The sequence below is a fragment of the Embiotoca jacksoni genome, unplaced genomic scaffold (assembly GCF_022577435.1).
Source record: "Embiotoca jacksoni isolate LCO1_2020_lvr unplaced genomic scaffold, fEmbJac1.0.p SCAF_13, whole genome shotgun sequence".
NCBI classification, from domain to species: Eukaryota; Metazoa; Chordata; class Actinopteri; family Embiotocidae; genus Embiotoca; species Embiotoca jacksoni.
In genome coordinates, this window is record NW_027185263.1 from 11,188,788 (window position 1) to 11,212,991 (window position 24,204).

The window sequence follows — 24,204 nt, forward strand, 5'->3', positions numbered from 1 at the left end:
GTGGCCAACGAAGAATATTTACAAGTCTGTATCAGAATCAACACTACATTTAATTAAGTCTGCCATAATGCGATTAATTTGATCAGTCACCAATTGCTATAGAGCTGTAGGGAGTTTAAAATTGTGAATAATGCTACCCTTATCTATATTAAGAAACAGCATACACAGTTTTGTTCTCTGTTTTTTTCTCCACCAGGCTAATTTAGATAAAACCTTTAATTAAACTGATTTTACTGTTATTTTCTGTCACTGCAGTCAAAGGCAGTAACGTGATACTTAATGGCTACAGTGTCTTGGGCAAAATCTTTTTCATAGGCAGGTGAATACATCACGAGTCTCAGAGGTACGCCTTTAAAGAAAGACCCTGAATGCAGCAGCAGCAGCAGCAGCATCACAGTAAGCCTGCACCTGCTGAGGCAACTCAACTGTCTGATTTAATGCCGTCAGATAACATATGGGACAATCAATAGGATGTGAAAAACTGAAACTAAACGCCTAAAACAAACAGAAAAGCAGGCAAACCGCATTTAGAATTAATCGCAGGACGTATCTCTGCAGATTACGGAGCTCATTGCACCGGATATGACGTCACCACGGTCTTGCCTCCTCCACCTCATGACCATCACTGGACAGGACGGGGGAACACTTTAGTACATTTGGGTGTTTCTTTAAACACCGCAACAAAACACACCAAAAAAAAAAAAAAAAAAAAAAAAAAAAATCTCTTTTGCGACCTGTGGTTTAAATGATGGCCCAGCTGCGGGCCTGTTTTGCAGCCTCACAAGCGACATCGTCTGTTAACCGGATAGCGCGAGCGGACTCTTGAGTGACTGCGGGTTTGCGCCGAGCGAACATTACGCAGCTGTCTGTAACCGACGCTAATCTAACGCTGGCCGGAGCGGCTCGTCTCGCCACATGATATTGACGCACATCGTCCAGGGACAGAGCTCCGCAGACAGCGACAGGATCCGCTAGCCGAGAAACCCCGCGCAGCCGAAATGGACAAAGACGAAGCCGACCGGCTGATCGAGAAGGCGAAGCTGTGTTTACGGTCGGGACGGAGAGATCGGGCGCTGCAGCTGCTCTATGAAGCGCAGAACATTTACCCCAGCACCCGGGCCAGAGGTAAAATTAGCTGACGCACATTCTGCAATGGCAGTCTGACCGACTAACGCTGGTCAACTAGTTAACTTAGTAGAAAATGCATTTGCAGATTTTTTTTTTTTATTTTTTTTTTTAGTTTGGATGCATGGAATTGGTAATTTCATACGTGGTTTAAAAAAAAGCAAAAAAACAAAATAGATGGCCATCTGCTTTAATACTTCATGTCTGCGAGGCTCCATGCTGAAATGTAGGGCTCCCTTCCCCCTTGCACTTCATAGAGAGAGCCACAGACCGAGAGGCAGCGCTGTGTTACAATCTGAACGTGTTTTCGGTGTTTTTTTTTACTCCGCTCAATTGGTTTTGCAATAATGACATCCTAACCAGCGTAGATCAGTTGTCATAGATTACTTTTAGCTTTTGCTCATCACGTGCACGAAGCACTTAAATGCCCCAAGGTTCATCTCGCAGCATTTTGCGGTGTGTTGTTTATATTGGCTGTGCAGGGCGCTGTACATATCACGCTGCTCCTGTACAAATAGGTTACAATTCGCAGAAATGAACTGCATAAATGAGTGGAGAAACATGAGCAAATGTTCTCACACAAGGACACAAAGATTCAGTAAAAGGTCTTTGAGTATTATTATGACGGGACTCAAATACAGAGGACATCACCAGATCATCATGGCCTGTGGGAGATTGTGGTTTTTTTGACAGCGCTAATGAGGTGTTTTGAATGAAAGACATTCATCCAGTCCCAGATATATGTTTAAGGCCTGCTCTAAAAACATGTATTTGACCAGTAACCATAATTTCCATTCTAAGTTTTCTCCATCTTCTTTCCCTCTTTGCACCTGAACTGTCAATTGACCTCAGACACGGTGGTGGTTGTTGTTGTTGTTTGTAGTGCTTATAGATGCCATACTAAGGGATGGAGGCAGTGCGGCTCCAGAAGCAAACCATGTGCCGCCGCCAAACGGCTGGAGAGATGAGGACATTAAAAACAACGAAACGAATAATGCAGGTGGTGACGAAAAGAAGAGCTACACTGAGGATCAACGCCAGGGTGTTCTCAGGTGCGCGGTAACTCTCGGCTGCTCTGCAGTGATAAGACCGCTGCCTTTTGTTCGTTACCGTATAGCTGGCTGTGTTGCATGTCCTGAGTAAACTGGCAGTTTGTTGTTACACGGGTCTCCATCGAAGCTGTGTCGTGTGCCATCGAAGCCCTCTACGTGATGCCGATAATGGAAAAAGTCCACGATATTTTTGACCACCTACCCACAGACACAATCCAGCAAAATCATATCGATAACAGGCTGCCCTCATTGAACCAAACACTGTTTTAACTTGAAGTGGAACAGCATTATAGTCATAGTAATTGTAGGCGCTGGTTCTCGAAGTGTTTTTGTCTGAAATAAAAGTGCACTAATTGCTTGGACTGGAATGGCCATTTACGCGTGTATTTAGTTTACATGCAATTTAGGTATAAAACTGACTGAAGGTTTTCGTTTTTAAATTCCCAAGGAACTAACTATTGTGTTAAAGGTGCAGTATGTAGGATTTAAGTCCTGTCTTGTAATACCACTTTGTATGTTAAGAGGCGATAGCGAGTCAGTGTAGCGTCCACTCATCAGTTTGGTCAAATGTTGTGTATTCTTGCCATATTGTTAGTTAGTAGGTGGCTTTTTTTTAATGTAACTATTAAATGTAAAGTTAGATTGTATGGACTCAGCAGTGGGCCGACTAAAAAAAAAGAACAACAAAAAAACATTTCAGCCTCTAGTTTACACAATAGCTTACATATAGTAAACTCATATAGACCACAGTAGCATGAAAACAGTCACAGCAAAACTTATCAACGCCATTTGGACTGTTTCGGTGCATATTGTGTTGTCATTTGCCGCATTAAAAATGTCTTTTAAATTGTATAAAAGCTTTCAGTATATCTGGTCTGTTTCTGACAATAAATTGCCTCAGTTTGAGAGAAAGCTAGATGACAGGCTAATTGAGCTAGACACATGAAGCTATTCTCAAAAAACTAGTCTCAAAAAAACAACTAACCCATTTTAACACTTCCAGTGACGTCGTACAATTAGCTACTTTAACAGGTCATCACTGTGTAGCCAGTTTTAGCATCGAAGCTATTCACTTGCGACTTCAGAAGAAACGTTGCGAGTCCAGCAACAAACGTCCTTCCTTTACTCGCCAAAAGCTGTCTCCAGTGGTGGAAAGCAACGCCAAAGTTAACTCTTAATTTGCTTTTATCTTGCCGAGAGTTTCAGCCATTGTTTTTTTTTTGTTTTTTTTGTAATCCATTGATTATAACAAGAGGTCAGAAGACACTACTACTTCTTCTCGTGAGAGCAGGCTGGACGCTACACTGACTCACTATCCCATCTTGTGGTACAAAGTGGTTTTAAGAGACGGCGCGGGACAGACGTAGCTGGTTAGCATGCTTAACTTCAGTTGGTATCTGAGCAAAAAAACTGTACATATGCCACCCTTTTGAGAGTAGAAATACCCAATACCCTCATTTCAGTCCGTGAGACTCCATCTGTTGGCCTTGAAGTTCAGGCTCGCATTCATTGTTCTCCGTTTTTGCAGGATAAAGAATTGCAGGGACTTTTATGAAATCCTGGGTGTTGACAAAAATGCCAGTGATGAAGATTTGAAGAAGGCATACAGGAAGTTGGCCCTGAAGTTTCACCCTGACAAGAACTTCGCTCCCGGAGCCACAGATGCTTTCAAAGGTACGAGTTTTGCAAAGAAGAAAGAAGAAGAAAAAAACAACAACAACAGCCTTCGCTTTGAGGTAGAAAGGCGACATGATCTTTTTATTGTCCATTTTTCATTGAATCTAAAAGAAAACATAATGCTGAGCACTGCTCTTGCGTGATGACAAGCCGCTACTGATTACACAAAAGAAATTCCTTTTCTCAGCAAACTCAGAAATCAGTAAGTTCAAGAGCACACCCCACCCCCACCCCCCCCCACCCTCCGGTACCGTCTCATTTAAATGAACTTCGGCGGAGGCTTTAAGCTTGGTCAACCAGTTTTAATCGAGGTCAGGAATTCTGCACGGGGCTGTTTGTGTTCATTAACTGCAGGTTTTCAAAGTGTGAGCTGCATCTCCCCGTGGGGGAGGACAGGGAGGAGGGGGGGGGGGGGGGGAGGTGCAGAGGGAAAGACGCAAGAACAAGATACTGCAAGAGGTGAAGAGGACAGATGCATGCCAGTGTTGAGGAAACAATGGAAAGTTAGGTACTGCAGTTTGGCCCAGTCAGCGGTAATGGCTGTCACACGAAGCTCCTTTAATACCATTAGCAGTCAGTTACCGCCAAATGTTATCTCAGAATCACAACTCGGTCAAATCTGAACACACGCAACGCACAACGCACACTTTTTGTATGAACGAGCCCAAATGTACATCGTACCTATAACTCGTTGCCTGAGAATCATCACATTGTTAGTTTCTTACATTCTGTATCAAACTCATTCCGTAATAGTTGTCTATATAGCCACGGGTACATTGAAATCAGGAGCTACTAATAACTGATTCAGCATACAGCGGGTACAAATGACCAGAAGCCCTCACTACGATGTAATTGTGATTTCAAACATTTTGTGATATGCTGAGTATTGCAATAAGACATTTTGAAATACATTGTAATTAGTTTACCGTATCGCCCCCGAATGAAAAGTTTTCCAAAAGGCTTTTTATCTAATGAAATAAAGTTTTCAGTCCATTCATCTCACTCCAATCATTTCTATTGCAGCAAAATGGGGTTGTAAAGCAGACAGACTGACCGACAGTCATAGAAATGTCATAAATTGCCAAAACTTTTAACAAAAATGAAGAAAATATTCAAGTTGTAGCCCAGGGATAACTTGGACCACCAAATGCGGGGTCAATTTCAGACTCCTGATTCATGCAAAGTAAATACTTCCCCTTCATGAACTACACGACTCTCTTGTTACAAGCATTACTGATGCTTTCGACTTCATGTATGCCACGACCAAATGTTTCCCTTCTCTCCCCGCAGCAATAGGCAATGCATATGCAGTGCTGAGCAATCCAGAAAAGAGGCAGCAGTACGATCAATATGGAGATCAATCTGCAACTTCGAATGCGCCCCAACAATCCACCCACAGTCGCCATGGACACTACCGAAGCTTCCACAGAGACTTTGAGGCCGACATTTCCCCCGAGGAACTCTTCAACATTTTCTTTGGAGGAAGGTTTCCCACAGGTACATTAAAAGCAAAAAAGAAGAAGCATGATGCTCAAAGGGATTGCTGGGATTGTTTGAGGTGGTGTTGCATGAGGGTTCTTCATGAATGTGGTCGGCAACAAAATTTATTTTAGCCATCTAAAAAAATTCCGTATCAGTTTAAGTTTACACTGTATTTAGAACAATTTCACGGCTTTACCTTCCCGTCAGACGGCCGAACATGACGGGGAACTACAACCCCACTTAAAACAAACTGAACTATCCCTTTTAAAAAAAAAAACTGAAGCCTCTGCAAAGTCACTTACTATTTAAGGTGACACGTGGTGGGTAATTTGTAAGAAATGCGTGTATACAATGCAGCTGGCTGTTTTCTCAGTAAAAGACAAATGAAAGCACAGTGAATTATGAGTTTTGAAACTGAAATTTGACTGATTTTAAATTTTATCTTAAATGCTATAAAATAATGCACTCTATTAGTAAGAGCAGTAATATTTGTTTGTTCTCAGTATTGTTCACTATTGCGGCTGTTGGCCACAGTTTAGGAACATTTATCTACCGTTTTATCGTGGAAGTGTAGATGCTGTAAAACTGTATCTCCCTACAGGAAACATCCACGTGTACACCAACCAGGGAGCCTCCTACTCTCAGTTCTATCAGCCTCGTCGTCGACGTGCTTATGAAAGACGCGAGGAGGTGGTGGAGGACAACCAGAGTCAGGTCAGTGACTCACTAAACAAGGACAAATCCCAGAAAAAACAACCACAGCATTGTGTTGTGATCCCCTTGTGGAGTGACTCTTAAATCATTAACACGCACTGGAGAACCACAGTAAAGTATGGGGATGCATGATAATGTGGTTGCGGCCCTCGAGTGAAGGTTTCTGCTCGAAATGTATTTCTTTGGAAGATGGCGGTTTTCCGCGAAAGGCAGAAAAGTACAGTACTGGCAAGAGTACAGTATAATCAGTGCAGCCTACATAAAGTATGACATGCTTTGTAATCTGTGCTGATTTCATCTTCCCACAGAACACCTTCACTGCACTTCTGCAGCTTCTCCCTGTGCTGGTTTTAATCCTCATATCAGTGTTTACTCAGATGATGGCCACTAACCCGCCCTACAGTCTCTTCTATAAGCCGTGAGTCTATTAAAACCCATCGACCTAACTACTAACAAACATTTAAAGATCCACTGAATACATTTAAACTCTTGTGTTGTGGTTTCAGGGCCATGGGGCTGGTGGTGTCCAGGGAAACGCAGCACATGGGTGTGCCATACTACGTCGACAAAAGTTTTGAGAAGGAATACCGCGGAGCTGCGCTGGAGGAATTAGAGAAAAACGTTGAGAGCGACTATATCGAACACCTGCAGAACAGCTGCTGGAAGGAGAAACAGCAAAGTAGGCGGGCAGCTCAGATGGGGAGACTGTGAATGATGTGAATGAATGGTGAAACATGTTGGGGAATACACTTGTGTACCTACTGCCAGTTAGATGATAAGATTGAATTTTCATATCTGTATGTTCAATAAAAGGCCACGGCCAGCAGCAGCAAGCAATAACTTCCTGGGGTCTCTGTTGCCCAGCAACTGGTCTTAACCAATAAATAGTCTTCCTTATAATCTCCTGTAAAACAGCAAAATTTGTTTTTATCCAGTTTTTTTGTTTTTTTTAACAGGTCCAACAAGATCTCCTAATGTTGTTATGTTTAAAGGGGCTGGCAGGCAGATTTTGTAACTGCTGAACTGAGCCACCAGTTTCCACCCGTTTTTGCTCTTTATGCTAACCCTGGCTAACAGGCTGCCAATTGCAGCTTCGTATTTGTTGTCCAAATGCTACAGCGGTGTTGATCTTTTCATCTCACTCTCCGCCAGAAACCGATGTAGCCTATTTCCCGTAACGCCTAACTTCCGTGGAAGCGGGACGAGCTGCTGTGACCCATGTTTCTTTTTGTCATTTCCGTTTCCTTTTCAGAGTCTGACTTGGCGAACCTCGGTCAACTGTACCGCGACGAACGGCTAAAGCAGAAGGCCGAGTCGATGAGGCTGGACCACTGTGAGAAACTGCAGCGATTGGTCGGGCGTCAAAGAGTCAAATGAGGACTGTCTTGAGAGGAGAAAATGTTTCTTTTTACAGACTTCACAACAACGCATTGTAGTGAGGTGTGTAAACGTATCCAACCTGGCCACTTTGTAAAGAAATCTGTTTGGTACAGCGCAGTCGGCGGGAGATGATGCCGCTGGAAACAATGTGCCTTCTCTCCTCTTTGACGGTAGAAAATACGAGTTGCATGTTAGCTGCCAATCAATCCTGGCTGCGGTGGTAGCAGCACCAAGTGCAAACTCACTGTGGCAGTGTGTTTGATGTCTCCGAGCCTTTAAACTTTCTTATAGAAATGGCATGACATACGTGGTCTCCCTTTGGGGTTACGAAGGCAGTTGTATGTTCACACATACATGTTTTATCTGTTCGTAGTTCACCTGTATTTATTTTTGAATGTTTGTGTCCCTGCTGATATTTTTAGGTGTATTTATTTAGTAGTTAATAGAGTGAATGTTAAATGGGCAATCTCGGCTCATCATTTTTCTGTAGGAAGTAATTCAGCACAGTGAATTCAATAATATTGTTGTCTTTGGACAAAACTAAGGGCGTCTGTACTGTGAAATGACACAGGAACTTTAATTTATGATGAAAACAGAGAAAAGAAATCAGGCAATTGGACCTCCGGTACGATACAGGAGATATAGGAGAGTAAACATTTTACAAAACATGACTCAAATTTTCATAAAAGGTTGTATTTGCCAAAAAAAAAAAAAAAAAAAAAAAGAAAAGAAAAGGAAAAAAAAAAAAAAAAAAAAAAGAGCTGCCTCCCACAGCAGAGCTTCCAACTCCCTGCACTACTGCTTGCTTAGATGTTCATTGCATCGGTCATTTAGCTTCTGCCATTCAACAACCAGTATTTTAGCTGCAGGTTCAACTTTAAGAAATGACTACTGACCTTTGAAAAAAGAGGCCACAATATATATATATATACAAGTCATCCTGAGTTATCACAAATAGAGAGACGAGTTCAACCAAAAGCCCATTCACGGTCCTACACACTGTTCCCAGTGTCCCTCCTGGATACAGGAAGCTCAGCTGTGAGCAGTATGAATAAGTTTATGTGGGCTTTAAATGGCATGCAAGACCTTTTTTTTTTCATAAACCATGCACAAGCTTAATTTGGTTTTCAGACAAATGGTTTTCAGCCCAGATTTATAAATGTTTTGTAAATCCTGCACCCTTCATTTCTACAGATCTTTTATAAAGAAGGTACATTTGGTTTTGAAACAAAAACTGTAAGTAGATGTAATAATGTTAATCAAAATATTAAGTATCTGTGGGCATGAACCTCTTTCTGCCACAGCTAGGACCCAGAATTGGGACTTTTACTCTTCATGTTATATCATTTCATCACATAGGATGCTAATGTTGCAGAGTTGTTAACTTGTTGGCTGTTAACAACCAACCCCAGATCATCAATACTTGTTGCTGTGCACTAAGACTGCCAAACTGCCTTAGCTGTTCTCATAATTGTGAAGTATTCAGGTTCATCTCAAGCACTTTTAAGTTCATATTTACGCCTGTGTTCCATATCGTTACTGTTGCATGCACCCTAGTGAGAGTGTTTTATTAGTTGCATATTTTTTTTTTTGGCAAACACATCATCATGGCTACTGACACTATAAATGTTAAATGATGAGACTATTCAGGTCCACAATGTACACCACAAACATGTAAATCCTTTACTGCACAAGTCAGGTTTTGGTGTCAATCAGTGTGGAAGTACACTTGAGTAACACTGCAGAATTAAGCTTTCAGCCAAAATTACCAGAAAATTAAAGATGTAACCAGAATATATACCTGTTCAGTCTGATTTGTTCCAACTCTGAGTTCATGTTGGGTTGACTCTTTGAATGCTTCGTGTAGTTTGTCACCAGTAAGCCAGCAAATAAAAGATGCAGGAGACACAAGCAAATGTATGTCAAACTGCCCAGATAACATATTGTTCACTACTGATATGAGAAAACTGCACATTGTCCTAGTTGAGGTATAGTGTTTAAACTGTGGCATTTTTTTCAGGCTGATCATAAACTCAGGCTGAACTGCCAATCAAGGACCTTTGTCTCTTAATTTCAAGGTTATTAATGGGTTATTTGTGTTTAAAAATGGAGGTTATCATGTAAAATACCAGTAAAAAAAAAAAGCTTAAATTTCATTGTTTACTTTGTTAGAACTCCTCACTGCTACCTTTGGAAAATCTTCACTCGCACAGTATTTTTATACATTGTGGCCTTGATGTGATCTTGTCAAAAGGCTTTCTCTAACAGACTATGGATTTATAAAGTCTTCAGATCCCTTCTCTTTTTGCACTCTACTATGTCGCACATTTAATTTGAAATGAAAAGAATTGCTTTTTTCCCTCATCAAACTACATTCAATAACCCTCATATAGACACATGTATGAAAGGTACCGCAATCCACAGTGCCTGTCATGACAAAAGCCAAGCCAGGAAATGCAAGGAACTCTGTATAACTCTAGTTAAACATGTGGTGAGGCATAGGTCTGGGTCAGGGAGCACAATGGCTTGTGATATTGGAAAAAGTTTGAAAGCTTCAGGCCATACTGATTAACAGCAAGCTGGGCATTCGTCACGGAGGTGACCAAGAACCCAATGGTCAATCTTAACAGAGCTTTAGTAGGCCAGGACGGGAGAACGCGAGTGACATCAGGACAAGTCTCTGACTGTCGTTTTGAGTGTCCACATCAAAGTCCAGATTCAAACCCCATATTAGATCTGTGGAGTGTGCAAAAACTGAAGGTGACTGAATACATTGTGAAACCACTGTAGGAGTCGGTCTAAGATGACATGTTTAGCAGACTAGATGTACAAGTTAAAGATAGTATCTTGGTGTTTCTATCAGGCTGGATTCCACAGAAATAGACCAACCTTTGTTTGAACATGAACACACTGTATTTACACATTCAACAAAGTGGCATCCTGAGCAGGCAAACCCTGAAAATGCCTCGTCTCTGGTTCACTAAAAGCTACAAATAGGTTTTATTCATCAAGCCAGTTTACACAGAACACAATTAAACAAGAGAAGAAATGCAAAATCGTTCATTATCATGGGTACTACACCAGAGAGCTTTATGAAAGATGATGTGTCCTCTTTATGTGTAGACAGCACTTTGTAACAGTTGAAACTATATGAAACTAACAGTAGTGATTTATTTGCTCGTAATGCTCGTGTAACTCTTTGTCAGCTGTGAAAACAGCTGCGTAAACCCAATCGTGAAAAAAAAATCTGCAAACTCCCCCACTAACATACACAACATCCAACATCGGTGTCAGAAGTGAGGCAAGGGGAGAACATTATACTTAAAAAAAATTATATGAAATGCCAACTATTTAATATTCCCCACAAGAATATGAGGCCTGTTCTCGCTGCTATCTGCATTTTTTTTTTCCCCCAAGAGAGTTTTCAATTGGACAGCACCGAAACAGCAAAGTTAGGTTGTCACTTTTACTGCTGTGGTCTGTTTTAGGTTGGCACTGTGGATAAACTTTGTGCAAATTCAAGCTTCACATAGTAGGTGGGAGGTTCTTGTTACAGTTTTATTGTATTAACACTTTAAAATCCACAAAACAGGTAATAAACGTGACGTCTCAAAAGCACTGAAAATGACTCAGAATATGTATGTAGGTACCGTTTCACAGGACGTGTCGCATAGATAAAATCAACTCAACACAAACAATACAGCCATATTTAAAAATGATGGGAATGTCTTTAAATGAGATTTTTCTTTTTTTGTTAAATTAAGAGTTTTATACCAGCAATGAAAACGTTTGTTTGAAGTCAGTGTCTGTCTCTGATCATACACTTTTTGGGTGCAGACTATGAGAAATTGTAGATTAATCAGACTGGTTTTACATAGTATCACTGACATGGTGCAGATCTCAAAATTAACATTAATCTGGAGTTCAACCAGGAGCCTAATAATTTAAATTTCAACCCAATCGTTGGCTCGATGTAACTTTTATCTTCATTTATGCGACCTCGATGAACTTTAGAGCAGGTTAAGTCTGAGTGATCTGCAGCCTATGAAAGGTTTGACCTCGTCTTTCAGAATGCCTCTATTGTAATCTGGGATTATACCGTATGTAATCCATGTACATATGGCTGTCTCAGAAGAAACAAGCTTCTCCTCGTTACAGTTTACCCATTTAGTCTAGAGTGCAAGTAAAAGTCACACTGCACATTATGCAGAGTGAGAATCTGTGCAACTGTCAGACGCAAAGCTTTGTCTCTTCACCTGATCTCAGGGACACCGCTGGACAAGAGTTTCATGTTGGATTTTCATTTCTTCATCTTGAGGTCGGCTTCTATGGCACTACGGCGCCCTCTGGTGCCTCCATCCTACAATTAGAGAGGAAGAAACGACCTATTAGACCGCTTTTAGTCTTGACTCTAGAGCATGGGAACTGTGCTTCAAGATATTAAAGTCACACATGACTTTAACATGGATATTCAAGTTCAGCACCATATGGTTGAGTTTTCTTTGTTTTGATATAAAAACTCCCGGTTTTGCTTCTTTCTGTGCAACGGTGAAGGAAGAAAGGGAACGTTTTGAAGGTTTTAAGATAGGTACTTACAAAAAGAGAAAGGAGGAAGGCAGGAGAGGACATGGAGACAGTGTCCTGGAAGAGGAAAAGGATGCACATCAGAGCTGCAACTCAAAAGTGCACCAAGAGGCTAAAGAAGAAGCAAAGTAATGCCAAGAAAGATGGAACACAGTGTATTTAGCAAAAGGAAAGCTTTTCGAGAAATAGTGTTAGAACACATTTCTATATAAAGACGTAAAGTACTGGTGTAACATTTACTCTTTACTTCCTCGCTGCCCTGCAAATGCACTACTACTACGACTTATTTAAGAAACATGTTTAGCTCACTACATCCAACATGTACTATACAGACATATATTCTTGTCAACCATTTTTCAAGGCATTGCATGAAGTTTTATAATCATCTCCTACTTCCAAGTCAACTCGTGGTTTCAGTTTACATCAGTACGCTATGAAACATCAACATTTAACGGTTGGAATTTGCTTCAGAGTCATCGGAATATTTTGAAGAAGTAAGAAAAGAACAAATGTAAAAAGAACAACTCTGCAACGCTAGCTGACTTACTGGAAAAAAAAAAAGCCTTTTGGGTGTAGGGCTGTGATAGGGGTTTATACACTGCATTAAAAAAATTAAATCAAAATATCAAGTGGGCCTTATTTTGTTTTGTTAAGAGCTGCATCGTTGTGGCATAATAATATAACCGTCATGTAAGTGTTTTGAAAGGTACACATTTCCCACATCAACATTAGCAGTTCTTTACTCATCAAGTCATATTATCATGCAAAAATAATGCATCTCCGACAAATATATATTCATTGTAATCCGTCAGGCCAATTATCCGCTAGTTAATTAAATTAATGAAAAACAATAGCTTTCTTGTTGCCGAGGGAAAAACTAACTGTATGCTTTGCTATACTTTAAACACATGAAGGCTTTAAATCCTAGCAGGTTGATTTTCATAGCATTCGAAACCAATTGCTAAATGAAAGGAAATCAGTCTAAAATTAAATGCCATGCTTTGGAAAATGGCCAGCAGATATAAGTTGGGTATCACTTTCTTCTACCTTAAAGTCAGCCTGTTGTCTCACCCTTGTCTCTTCTTCTGTACTCTCTGCTTTTGTCAAAATTCTAGTGAAGCACCTTGTCAGTGGAGTCCTGTTTGCGCGTGCTCTCACGGCCCCTCAGGCTCTTGGCGCTGATACCAGATTCTGAAGTCTCCATGATCAGCTGGGTGGCTAGAAACTGCTGGATCTGCTCCAGGACGTCACGCTGCATCTCCAGAGCCATGTGGTAAACGTCGTGATCGAGGCCGTTGTACATGACGGCGTTCTGAAACATCAGCATGATGTCCCTCTGGAACTCAGCGGTGGTCCGTATCAAACCGGTCTCAATGTTCTTTTTTATGGTGGCGAGGTCCATGGGCCTGTAGGAGTGAAGAACAGAGGTAGTAGAGTCTGTCCTATCACATGTTGTTTTCCTACGTTTTCTGTATAGTTGGCCATGTTCGTTAAATGAACAGAACTATAAATATAACTACAGCAAAGATATTTGGAGTTTCACAAGGATCATTTCTAGGCCCTCTGCATTTTCTATTATATTTGAATAATATTTGTGCCCATATTAATGGAACATATTACATGTTATGTTCATTATATGACACGTTACATGTATCATATGTATGCCAGCGATACAGTCCTGTAATCCATTGTTCATTCCTCTGAGATTGCGGTTGCTAACTTGCCGTCTGACTTCAATGCAGCATGCCCCATTCATTTTAAACACAAATAAAACTAAGGCTATGTTCTTTGCACCCACTAATTTAAAGGTTCCTTTCCAAATGTATAACACGCTGGAGGGTGTTAGTATTGAGTTTCTTGATAGCTATAAATATCTGGCCATTTGGTTGGACCTCTTGTAATATTTTGTTTTGTATTTTATTGTAAGTGCATAATTGAGGTACACTTTGCTGCCTTCTTTGCCAGGTCACGATTAAAAAAAGAAATGTAATCGCAACAGTATTTTTTACCAGGTTAAATAGAAATAAATAAACATGATGTGCTTACCTGTGCACAATACCATGGTATCCAGGCGCAATTTCATCCGTTACTGGCTGAAGGAAGACATTTGCATACCTACAAGAGGTTCACATAAAATCGGTTTCAGTAATGATGCAAAGAACTTTAAAAAATGGAAATATATAGGCTGAGCATCAGTGGCTGGTGTCACTGTTAAGAGACATATTCTAACCTGTGATTGGCCGCTGCACGCCATACAAGCATAATGGCTTTCTTCCATATCTTGTGAGCCTGTAGAGCCTCCAGGTCCTCACTGCCCACAGAACTGAACAATGACAGAAGATAAGAAGTAATAGAAATGCAAATGTCACAAGGGAGGTATTATCAAACAGAAGCCGATCTGCAGAATGACACGCTTAGCAGTTCAATACGCTTACACAACAATATTAGCACCATATAGGGAGCACCTTCGGCACCATCTCACACAAATTACATTTCCCTTCCCGTTTCACTCACAACTGCGATGAAGCGGGGCTGCTGGGGATGGAGTCCGCGGTTGTGTGGAGGTGCAGAGACGAGGAGGCCGTGTGGAGGCTGTATCCATCCTCGCTTTCGCTAGCTGCGGGTTCCAGCTCTATTTCCCCGTCCGGCTCGGAGAAGAATTCCTCCCCTCCATCACCCTCTTCTTCGCCACTCACTTCCGGCCCGTTTAGCTCGTTGTCCACTTTAGTCCTCGAGGCTCTCTCTGCTCCCCTTGCACTTATTCCATCCTCCACCTTCGTCTCCTGCAAAGACGGAGAAAGATGCAAAGAGATTCAAACAGAGCGTGCGGTGCAGAGAAACTGTGGCGCTACACACTCTGCATGTCAGCATAGAAATTACAAGCATGGTGTTCGCCTCTCGTTGGGTGCTATACCTTGGGATGCCTTTCTGTCAGTGGGCTATCTTCTAATACTGAGTCTGCCAAGATAGTAAAGATGAATAATAAAAATGAAATGGTTATGCAAAATGCATAGTTGCATGCAAAATGCATGTTCTGAAGCAAGTTGATACTAATATTTAAGCATGGACGTGCATACCTCTGTGGGTCTTTTCAGGTCTTTGCTGTGCCCACTTCTCACTTTCACATTTTACGGTAACATCCAATGAATTTTGGTTTTTCGGGTGCACCACCTCTCCAGTGTCTCTCATTGCCTCAGACTGTGGAGGTGCCCCACTGTGGCAGTGCTCCAAACTCTTTGGGTTGCGTGAGGATGAGGAAGTGGGAGGAAGGCTCTTCAGTCCCATGGGAAATGGTGCATGACAGTTATCTTGACTGTTGCACAGAGAGGAGAGTGAAGCCTCTGTCCTCCCCTCCAGGCTACGGTGAAGAGATGAGGACTGTAGAGCCCCTGTGGGCACAGTGGGGTGAGACTCATGGGGCCGGAAAGGCCCGGCATCCCAGGCACCAGACAGAGGATGGCCATTCTCCTCACAAAGGGACAGAGCAGCCTCGACTGCAGCTGCATCCAAAGCCTCTGCAGCCTCATCTGCCTGCAGAAAAAGAAATAGGACTCTACATCTTCAAGAATATTTGAAGTAGAAAACAAATAAAAATGGGTCTTAGTTTTATAGATCACCATGTCTCTTATATTTATATATATATATGTATATATATATATATATATATGCAGCTATGATGATGGTAAATTTATTAAACTGGATTAATAATCATAATAGAAATACCTGCATTGTAAATTAAACATTGATACCCTCAAAGGTTATCTACAACCGATCTCAGTGCTGTGAAAATAGATGGTGTGTATTGTCTTTTTGAACCTTGTCTTCAATGATGGCGATAATGTCCCCCACTGTCTTCAGGTCCAGCTCATCTCCCATGTAGGACACAGTCATATCCTCCTCACTGAGCTCCGACACCTTATCCTCCGCAGAGACAGGCTGGCACCCAGGGGCCACCGACGGCACCATCACATCCACCTCTGCACACAGGGAACAACGGATTTTCAGATGGAATTTCTTTAAGCCTTAATTTACTGTTTCTAGTCCACAACATGCACAAACGCTCTTATCATTGTCTCGCATCTCAAATTTTACCACAATGAATTTGAAATCTTGTTTGGCATATGTTGTTTTGTACACTTGAATTATTTTGTGTAACAAGTATGTATTCACCTCTTCCACAATGTATGAACTGTACAACAATGAGGAGGTTTCTGGATCGTTGGTGAAATAAGGCTTATAATAACACTGATCGTATAATAATGTGACCTCTAAATTCATATTATTAATTCTACATTTATTGATATTCTATCATAAATTCAATAAATACAGTTAACAGTTGTTGCTCCAACATTATATGACATCTTCACGAGATTAGGGGATATGGCATGGAATTAAAACAGTCTCATTAACATAACGCAGCACAGCGATATGCGTCTGTTCATTTGTATTTGTGCCTCATAATTTACGACTCCTGTCATCTTTTGTATGTCAGATTATTGTGTTTGAAGATGATGAATATATATCAAATATTGAATTTGATATTTGTGAATCTCCACCTATTTGTGTAGTTTCTGTAAAGGCTGTTGTACTGCACGGGTTGGTCACGCAAAATTAACAAATGCAAGGAGATCCAAGCGCTTTCCAGTCGATGGCGACCGAGTGCTGGTGGCCTGCTAGCAACGTGAAGGAGCAGCTGCAGCATGGCCAGCGAGCTAGCTGCTACCAAGTTAGGAAGATGTTTTTTTTTTTATTCACAAATTGCATACTTTAAAAAGTTTTTCCGAGCCCGAAAACATGCTAGTTTATGTCGACACGAGAGAAAACCTGTCACTGGCAACAACACTGAATTATCAATTTCAATGACTGTTGTTTTGTCTTAAAATTAAATGGGAATATTCCCGTCTTCCCCCATAGTAGTAGGTAGTCACCTATCAATGTGCAGCCATCCCTTTACTTCACAAGCAGGCAACCAGTGACAGCCAGCCAGCGCTTTTGTCACCATCTACTGGTAAGCGCGTGGGCTTCCCTGCATTTGTTAATTTGGCGTGAAACAGCGCATTACAGCAAATAGGTGAAGGTTCAGATATAGATTCATAGACACGTATAAGTCTGCGTTTATTTTTGCTCAGTGTTTGTGGATAATAATGAGACATATAATAGTTGACAAACAGAAGGGCTGAAATTAAAATCTCTAGCTACAAAGTGACATGAAGAAAGCGAGGCAGTTTGTGCAGGTGACAGTGGACAGACCTGCACTTGCAGAGACAGCAGAGTCAACAGGAACGGGAGTGGCAGCAGAGAGAGGAGCGCCGGAGTCTGCACTGACCATAAAACCTAACGGAGGAGAAAACTGGGTGGGACCGGCCTCCAGGAGACGGGACAACATCGGGGCACCTGCCATGCAAACATTCATACACACAAAGTGCAAACAAAGCAGCTTAAGCCTCCCAGCAAGCCAATATAAGTGCAAACATCTTAGACAATAGTAGCTTTTATAAATAGAGAGCATGCATACATTCAGAATTCAAAAGTAAAACGAATGAATATATGATAAGTTCTTACAAATAGAGAATAGCTGTAAAAAGTCTTTTTATTTTTTATTTAAATATCCTCGTATTTGCAATGTAGTCCCATGTAATTAGTCACTTTGAGACAGTTCAGCATACATTCAGAATTCAAAAGTAAAACGAATGAATATATGATAAGTTCTTACAAATAGAGAATAGCTGTAAAAAGTTGAGACAGTTCAGTTGGTCAGCATCAAGAAAATGAACTTCACCCGCAGCGCTTCAGTGTTGTAAAAAAATAGAAATGGTTTTATAAAGATAATCACACGTAGTGTCTGTACCTGATGCCTGAGAGAGAGGTTGAGTGGGTGGAGCCAGCTGCAAGTCATGTGTTCCGGTCATGTTACCAGCGGACATGTCACCCTCTCCAATCTGGGATACAGATGCATAAACACACGTCAAACATTTCACGTGCACATCAAGTATTAATGTGGTCTTGTATGTAAAACGTGTTGGATCAGAAAGTTTGTTGCCGATTCAGACATAACAATCCATTCTGTCAAAGTGAACCCTGTACGGACACGATGTAATTTCACACATAATACAAATCTAAAGCTGAATATCTTTGTGATCTCGCCGCAGTTTGACTAGAATCCCCGGATGCGTGTTTATACAGACAGCACTACATGTCAGAGCAGAAACGTTACAAGGGGAATGTAAGGAGGCCGTTGATCTAAAAAAAACATGAACTTATTCTGACGTGTTGCAATTTCATAAGAGCAACGCTGGCTTTATCACACGGAAATGATTAAAAAAAAAAAAATCTGAAAGATACTACAATTCCAGGAGGTGACTGTCTAGCTCCCATTCAGGAAGAAGCTGTTTTTGTTTTTAATTAAATACATTTGCAGAACTAACTAAAAGCTCAGTATCTTTAAATGGCAAAACAAACTACAGCAACTAAAAACCACAAACTAGAATATCAAATACTTCCTAAATGCATACACATGATAAAGATGGGATCCCCCACAGTTTTGAACATGTTAATTATGAAGTTTGGGACCTTTGCCATTATCCAGTTAAGTCTCCCCCCGACATACCAGTCTGGAATTTGTGGCCAAAATACTGCCTTTTTTCAGTAACTCTGACAGGAGCGGAGATGGTGGTGGTGTGGCTTTCTGGCCCAGGAGCTTCTTTTGGGTGGCGTCATCTAGAAGTAACCCATGGCTGATGTCATCATTACCGGGTCCAGATGTCTCGGTAAATGTCAGTAACCTGGCTGTTCCTGAAGCCTACAGACAGACGGAGAGAAACATGAACTCATACTGCTCCAACAATTCAGGAATGCTTTCGCTGATCTACCAGTTGTCAACTCACTTTAGCGTCTCTAATGTGTTTCTTTCTTCTCTTTTAAAGAGAATGGTTACAAAATAATTCAGAAAATCATATTACATTTCTGCTTTTATGCCTGACAGCAGTGCTGGCTGGTTATTTTTTTTTAACAGTTCAAGTTATTATGCAAGATATTTTATATATTATTGTGTGTGTCATGGTTATAGCTGAAGGTTTCTGCTTCTCACAGTAACAAGAAATTACGTCAGAGAATTTAAATTTGGGGCACACAGGACAGATGCTGACAAAAACTGACTACGCTGCAGTGATCTTAAAAGAAAATAATTTTAACATAATTACTCCTATTTAAAATACCAACAAACATTTTTAAAACGTCCCAATGGGAGGACCGATTACATACTGATAAGTGGGGCACGCCGTAAACACCTTTTGGACTTTCAGAGACTTACACTCTTTGTGGATCCAGTAAAATCCAGAGTCAAGCAGTCGAGTGGGTCACCTGGTGAGAACTCCTGGTTCGGGGAGCAACAGCCTGAGGGTGAATGCATGGTGACACTGGGCATCCGCTTAGGTGTGTTCTTTGCCGCCAGTCTGGCTGAAAGAGGGAGGGGCAGCAAAGAGAGGATTTTCTTAAGGGTTGACTTGCAAAACAACAAGACGAATCATCATCGACCCACTGTGAGACCAGTGCTGACACAGTTCAGTATGCTTATATATAACAAAGGTGGTCATTATGCAAAGACTGGACCCTTTTGATTTCAGTGCTGATCTGCAAGAGGATACGCACAAATATAGATCAGAAGTTACACTTCCTGTGCACTTTTATCAAGTCTGCAGTAACCCAGTGAGCCAGATATACAATGTCATCATTTAATCTACAAGCTGTTACACAGCAGAGGTTCAATAAAGGATGATGTCTTCAGCAAGTGGGCCAAGAAACTGTAAATGAACAGTCTCGGCTATCTCTCATAAGTAAACATACTATTTACTGAGCATTGAAGGAATCACTGAACCATGCAGTGATTTTATGTTGATGTCTTTCCCCTCAAATACACCTTAAAAATGATGGAGATACCCTGATAAGCAGCATCTGTGTTTTTTCTTTTCAACTCTGCTTCCTTCTCCTCCTCCAGTTTCTTCTTTCTGACAGAGACACAAAAGAACATTTATATTTCCTTATTATTACAGTGTCAAATGCCTAAAAGAGATGTTTCATTGTAGAAACAGGTCGGATATAAAGTTTCTTACTGCAGAATTTCTACCCACAACTCTTGCAGTTTGGAATCTAGATGTCCTGCTTGGATCAGTTCAGCCTCTCTCTTCAGCTTCCTGCGGAAACAGCAGCACATCAACCGATCTCAATGACACCGTTTACAATACGAACGACTTCATTTTTCTAGTTCTCCTCAAAGAGGATATGTTATGTTACCTGTGCTTTTCCTGTGTTTCTTTGATCAGCTTCTTCAGTACATCAACCCTCTCAGCCGTCAGCCTGCGGACTATCACGTCCTCCACCGTCTCCACCACCTCACCTTTCTCGCCACGCTTCCGCCTGAAGGCAACGCATTGTTTTCCCGACATGTAAACAGTGCAAAGCTGTGCAATCTTTCCGATTGCGAGCCTACAATAGCGTGTTTGAAGTTACAGTCGGGTGCTTACTTGGGGGCCTCTGTTGTTTCCAGGAGCTCGGAGTACTTGGAGGCACAGTGCTGTGAAGATCCAAAGGAGAATCAAGAACAGCTTTGTGACGGGACAAAACATAACGGGTGAAGCCTACTGCAGAGGTCGTGAATGTTAAGTCTGCACGTTCTGAAAGTGAGCTCAGATTTTGTGGTACCTTTTGAGAGAACCAGTCAGGTGGTCGTCCAGGTTCTGCAAACGGTTTGATGGCTCGGCTGACAGATACCCTGTTGAGATGAACAAATGAGGAACATGCACGGACTAGATCCAAAACATCCTCTGACATTTCTGTCCTGGTTTATTCTGGTTATTTCTTCTTTTTTTTTTACAGGTGTAAATTCTTCTAAATCTACTGTATGTAATCATTTGTATTATCAATCTTTTGGGATTTTCATTGTTAACTCAAACAAAATGTGTACAACTTTAAAGCCAGCATACACTGGGCAACATCATTACCGGTATGCCGGGTCATCACAGAGCTAACACAGACAGACATCTGCATGGCAACCTACAGAGTGGGTAATTCATCTTATCTGCATGTCGTACTTTGAGAGGAAACCATGGCAGCCACCTCTCCAAATACGCTCTTATGAATAATATCAAATCTAACAATGTACTATCTTAAACACCGCCGTGCAGCAAATTCACCACCTCCACACATGTTCAAACCACAAATGACCGCGTACGACTGTGACACATACAGTTTTGCACACAGTAATGAATCACTGGCACTGGATTTAGCCTAACGTGGCAAAAAAAAAAAAAAAGAATTAGAAGGAAAAAAAAAAAAAAAAAGCCTTGCCAGTTCTGGTCTCCACTCTTCATGACAGATGTGGCCAAACACAGCTTCTCCCTCACGGACCATGGCTCTGTTGGTCCAATGACAAGCAGCTTGTGTTCTGCAGATGTTGGAGGGAGATGTGGGGGGGGGGGGTGGGGGGGGGACAACAACAACAAAAAACACACCGTGAAACACACTTTGTACATTATATTTAAACAAAGCCTGATATGTCCTACTGATCGCTCGCTGCCGTTCTCAGGCCCGGTATCGACATTACTCTCCTGATCTCTTGAGCTTCATCTTTTTCTCTGCCATCCTGTGCCCGAGCTGCCCACCATGCCAGCAGATCACCGGGGGAGGGAGGGGGGGAGAGGAGGGAGGAGAGGGGAGGAGGACATATCGGTGCACAAAAGGAGCATGCACGTTTATACATTTGCTGTTGAACGAGCAGGAGTGTTAAAAAAAAAAAAAAAAAAAAAAAAAAAAAATAGTGCTGTCAACTCGCGATGACAGCCATTCATCCTTTGCGGGCTCCCCTGCAGGGAGCGGAGGCTGCCATGGAGGGAAGTTAGTGGCGATCAACATCCAGCAGCAGGACACACGCTACGCACCGCTAACGGGGTAGCATGGCATGACGTTCGCTATGTACTCACTTCCAACCCCGTTTGCCATCTTCCTGTCATCCCGACGTGCCATTCATCTCGGTCGGTAGAAACCCAGCAATTAGCAGCGCTGGCGATTTCCGAAAACGACGCGCATACCGTTACACACGGTAACACCGACGGATGTTGTGGATGTTGAGGCTTTCGGGATTTTTTTTTTTTTTTTTTTTTTTTTTTTGTATGGTGAAGCTAGCACGCTGAATCACCGGGTCACCGTCTCCGTGTGTCTCCGATGTTGGTAAATTTAAGGATTAACTCGCTTGGCTCAAACGCCACAGTACGTGGGACCGCGTCGGTAAAGAGTCGCGAAACGCGGTTTAATTTCGCCTGAACCTCCACAAAATCTGTGCTAACCAAGCGACAGGCAGCCAGAAAGGAGATTTTTTTTTTTTTTTTTTTTTTTTTTTTTTTTTTTTTTTTTTTTTTAGTCTAACGAGTCAGACACGTTATCTGTCGGTGTTCGTACACGCCCACCACTAACGATGCTTCAACCCTGGAGGCAGCTCAATTTTCTTAACTTGGCCAGCTTGTTTTTGTCTCATGCAAAGATGGCCTTTTTTCTTTTTTTTTCTTTTTTAATCCAAAATGTATTTGATACGTGTGTTTAGTGGTTCACAAAACATTTACATCAAATAATAATAATTTAAAAAAAAACTAGGTTGTTTGCCACTTAAATACCAAAAATGATCACACTGTGCAGAAGTCATTATGGCCAGATTCATTTAGCTTACAGTCTTTGGTGTACAAAAGATGTCGAACAATTATTAAATGTAAAACATTTTTTTTTTATGCACTACATAATTAAATTAACATGTCAAAGGGGTAGTTATTTGGCTTTTTTTTTTTTTCCTGGTCTAATAACACTAGAGGCCACATGTATTTTATTGTGACATTTCAACACAACATAAAAGATGTATAGAAGCAAAAAAAAAAAAATCTAAATTAGAGGGTTTAATTACAATTAACTACAAAAAACTGAATATGTGTGATTTTTGTATTAATCAAATCTCAACACAACGTCAAAAATGATCACAAAACAAATGAAACACTTCCATCCCCTTCTTTCCAACACGTCAGACCAGTGTGTCACAGAGCAGTAGGAGCTGTTGTTTTCAGTATAACCTTTGTGAGTTGTAGCCAGTGGTCTATACAAGTGGGAGGTTGTTTTTTTTTTACATTATCCTCATAATAGTCCATAATAAGTCCTCTCAACTTTTGCCAGTTGACAGATACGGATATACATAAGTGGAATAAGATACGAGCTACGGGCACCGACACGTAAAAGGCCTCTCAACTCTCTACATAAAGGCAGGACTCAAATAGACACAGAATTAAAAAGCTATTTTCATGACCAAACCTACAAAACAATATATATATATATAAAAACTAAGACCTATTTTTAGTTGTTTTATACTTTAAATATTCTTTAACATCTAGAGTCCTGTTTCTTTTTCTGCAGGCAGATGAGGCTGCAGAGTTAAATATTGCATTTTGTTTTGCAAATGCAAAACGTACCTATCAAAAGAATACATAACATTTTTCTAATACATAATGCTTTAGGGACAAATGGACGCTTGACTTTTGGCACAATCTTGAGTGAAACACTGGCAAGTTTAAATTCACTCAGAGCGCCACCTGCTTTTGTGTAAGGCGAATTACAGTCTTCAGCACAATGACGACTGAAAGATTGCATTTGTAAACTATTTCAAAACCTCTTGTCCTAGCTCGTAGACTATAAATACAAATTGCAGATATAACGTTGCTATAACCAAATTGACTTCAATTGATTTTATAATTGAAAAGAAAAATATGTGTAGGTTGTATGTTTTGTTGATGAACCATCTTCTGCAACTGTGTGTAGCCACACATGACACTTGAACACAATAGCAACAATTTACATTTAACAAAGAGATAAAAAGAACTAATCCACAATGCACAGCTTCATCATTAAGATATGCTGTAGAACATAAATTTAGCCCACTCCTTGTGTTTGGTTTGCTGAGATGAAAATGAGCCTCCGGCTCCTTAAAGTTGGGTTTTATGTTTTGTGAAACAATGTCAACTCTTTTTACTGAGGGAATAAAGTACAATCAAAAACACATGTTTGTAAATGTTAACTTTAACTTAATTGTAACACATTTGTACACCAGTCTTGATGGGATCTCCTGTCTGATTTCATGATCCCTCATAAATAAACAGTATGAGAC

General features: G+C 41.0%; 2 protein-coding genes across 7 annotated transcripts; one reads left to right on the forward strand and one right to left on the reverse strand.

Annotated features, from left to right (window-relative positions):
* Positions 1-424: 424 nt before the first annotated feature.
* On the forward strand, positions 425-9,224 carry dnajc18 (DnaJ (Hsp40) homolog, subfamily C, member 18). The gene is made up of 8 exons (XM_069146456.1): positions 425-1,125; positions 2,009-2,177; positions 3,706-3,851; positions 5,145-5,351; positions 5,938-6,050; positions 6,359-6,468; positions 6,557-6,729; positions 7,303-9,224. Exons 1-8 carry the CDS (start codon positions 999-1,001, stop codon positions 7,425-7,427), a joined length of 1,170 nt encoding a protein of 389 aa, XP_069002557.1. The 5' UTR covers positions 425-998; the 3' UTR covers positions 7,428-9,224.
* brd8a (bromodomain containing 8a) lies at positions 8,132-22,399 on the reverse strand. 6 transcript variants are annotated; one of them, XM_069146453.1, is made up of 20 exons: positions 21,989-22,399; positions 21,357-21,453; positions 20,712-20,781; positions 20,534-20,583; positions 20,304-20,426; positions 20,123-20,203; positions 19,950-20,017; positions 19,324-19,469; positions 18,622-18,813; positions 17,863-17,953; positions 17,265-17,348; positions 15,831-15,991; positions 15,092-15,545; positions 14,929-14,972; positions 14,529-14,797; positions 14,245-14,337; positions 14,061-14,129; positions 13,138-13,420; positions 12,027-12,071; positions 8,132-11,790 (listed from the first exon to the last, which is right to left on the reverse strand). In XM_069146453.1, the coding sequence occupies exons 1-20, from the start codon at positions 22,029-22,031 to the stop codon at positions 11,731-11,733; spliced, it is 2,523 nt and encodes an 840-aa protein (XP_069002554.1). In that variant the 5' UTR covers positions 22,032-22,399; the 3' UTR covers positions 8,132-11,730. The 6 variants fall into 6 exon arrangements, 5 of the variants coding, with proteins under 5 accessions (XP_069002554.1, XP_069002551.1, XP_069002552.1 ...); XM_069146450.1 differs by having other exon boundaries at positions 17,265-17,408; XM_069146451.1 differs by having other exon boundaries at positions 12,027-12,126; positions 17,265-17,408.
* Positions 22,400-24,204: the final 1,805 nt, after the last annotated feature.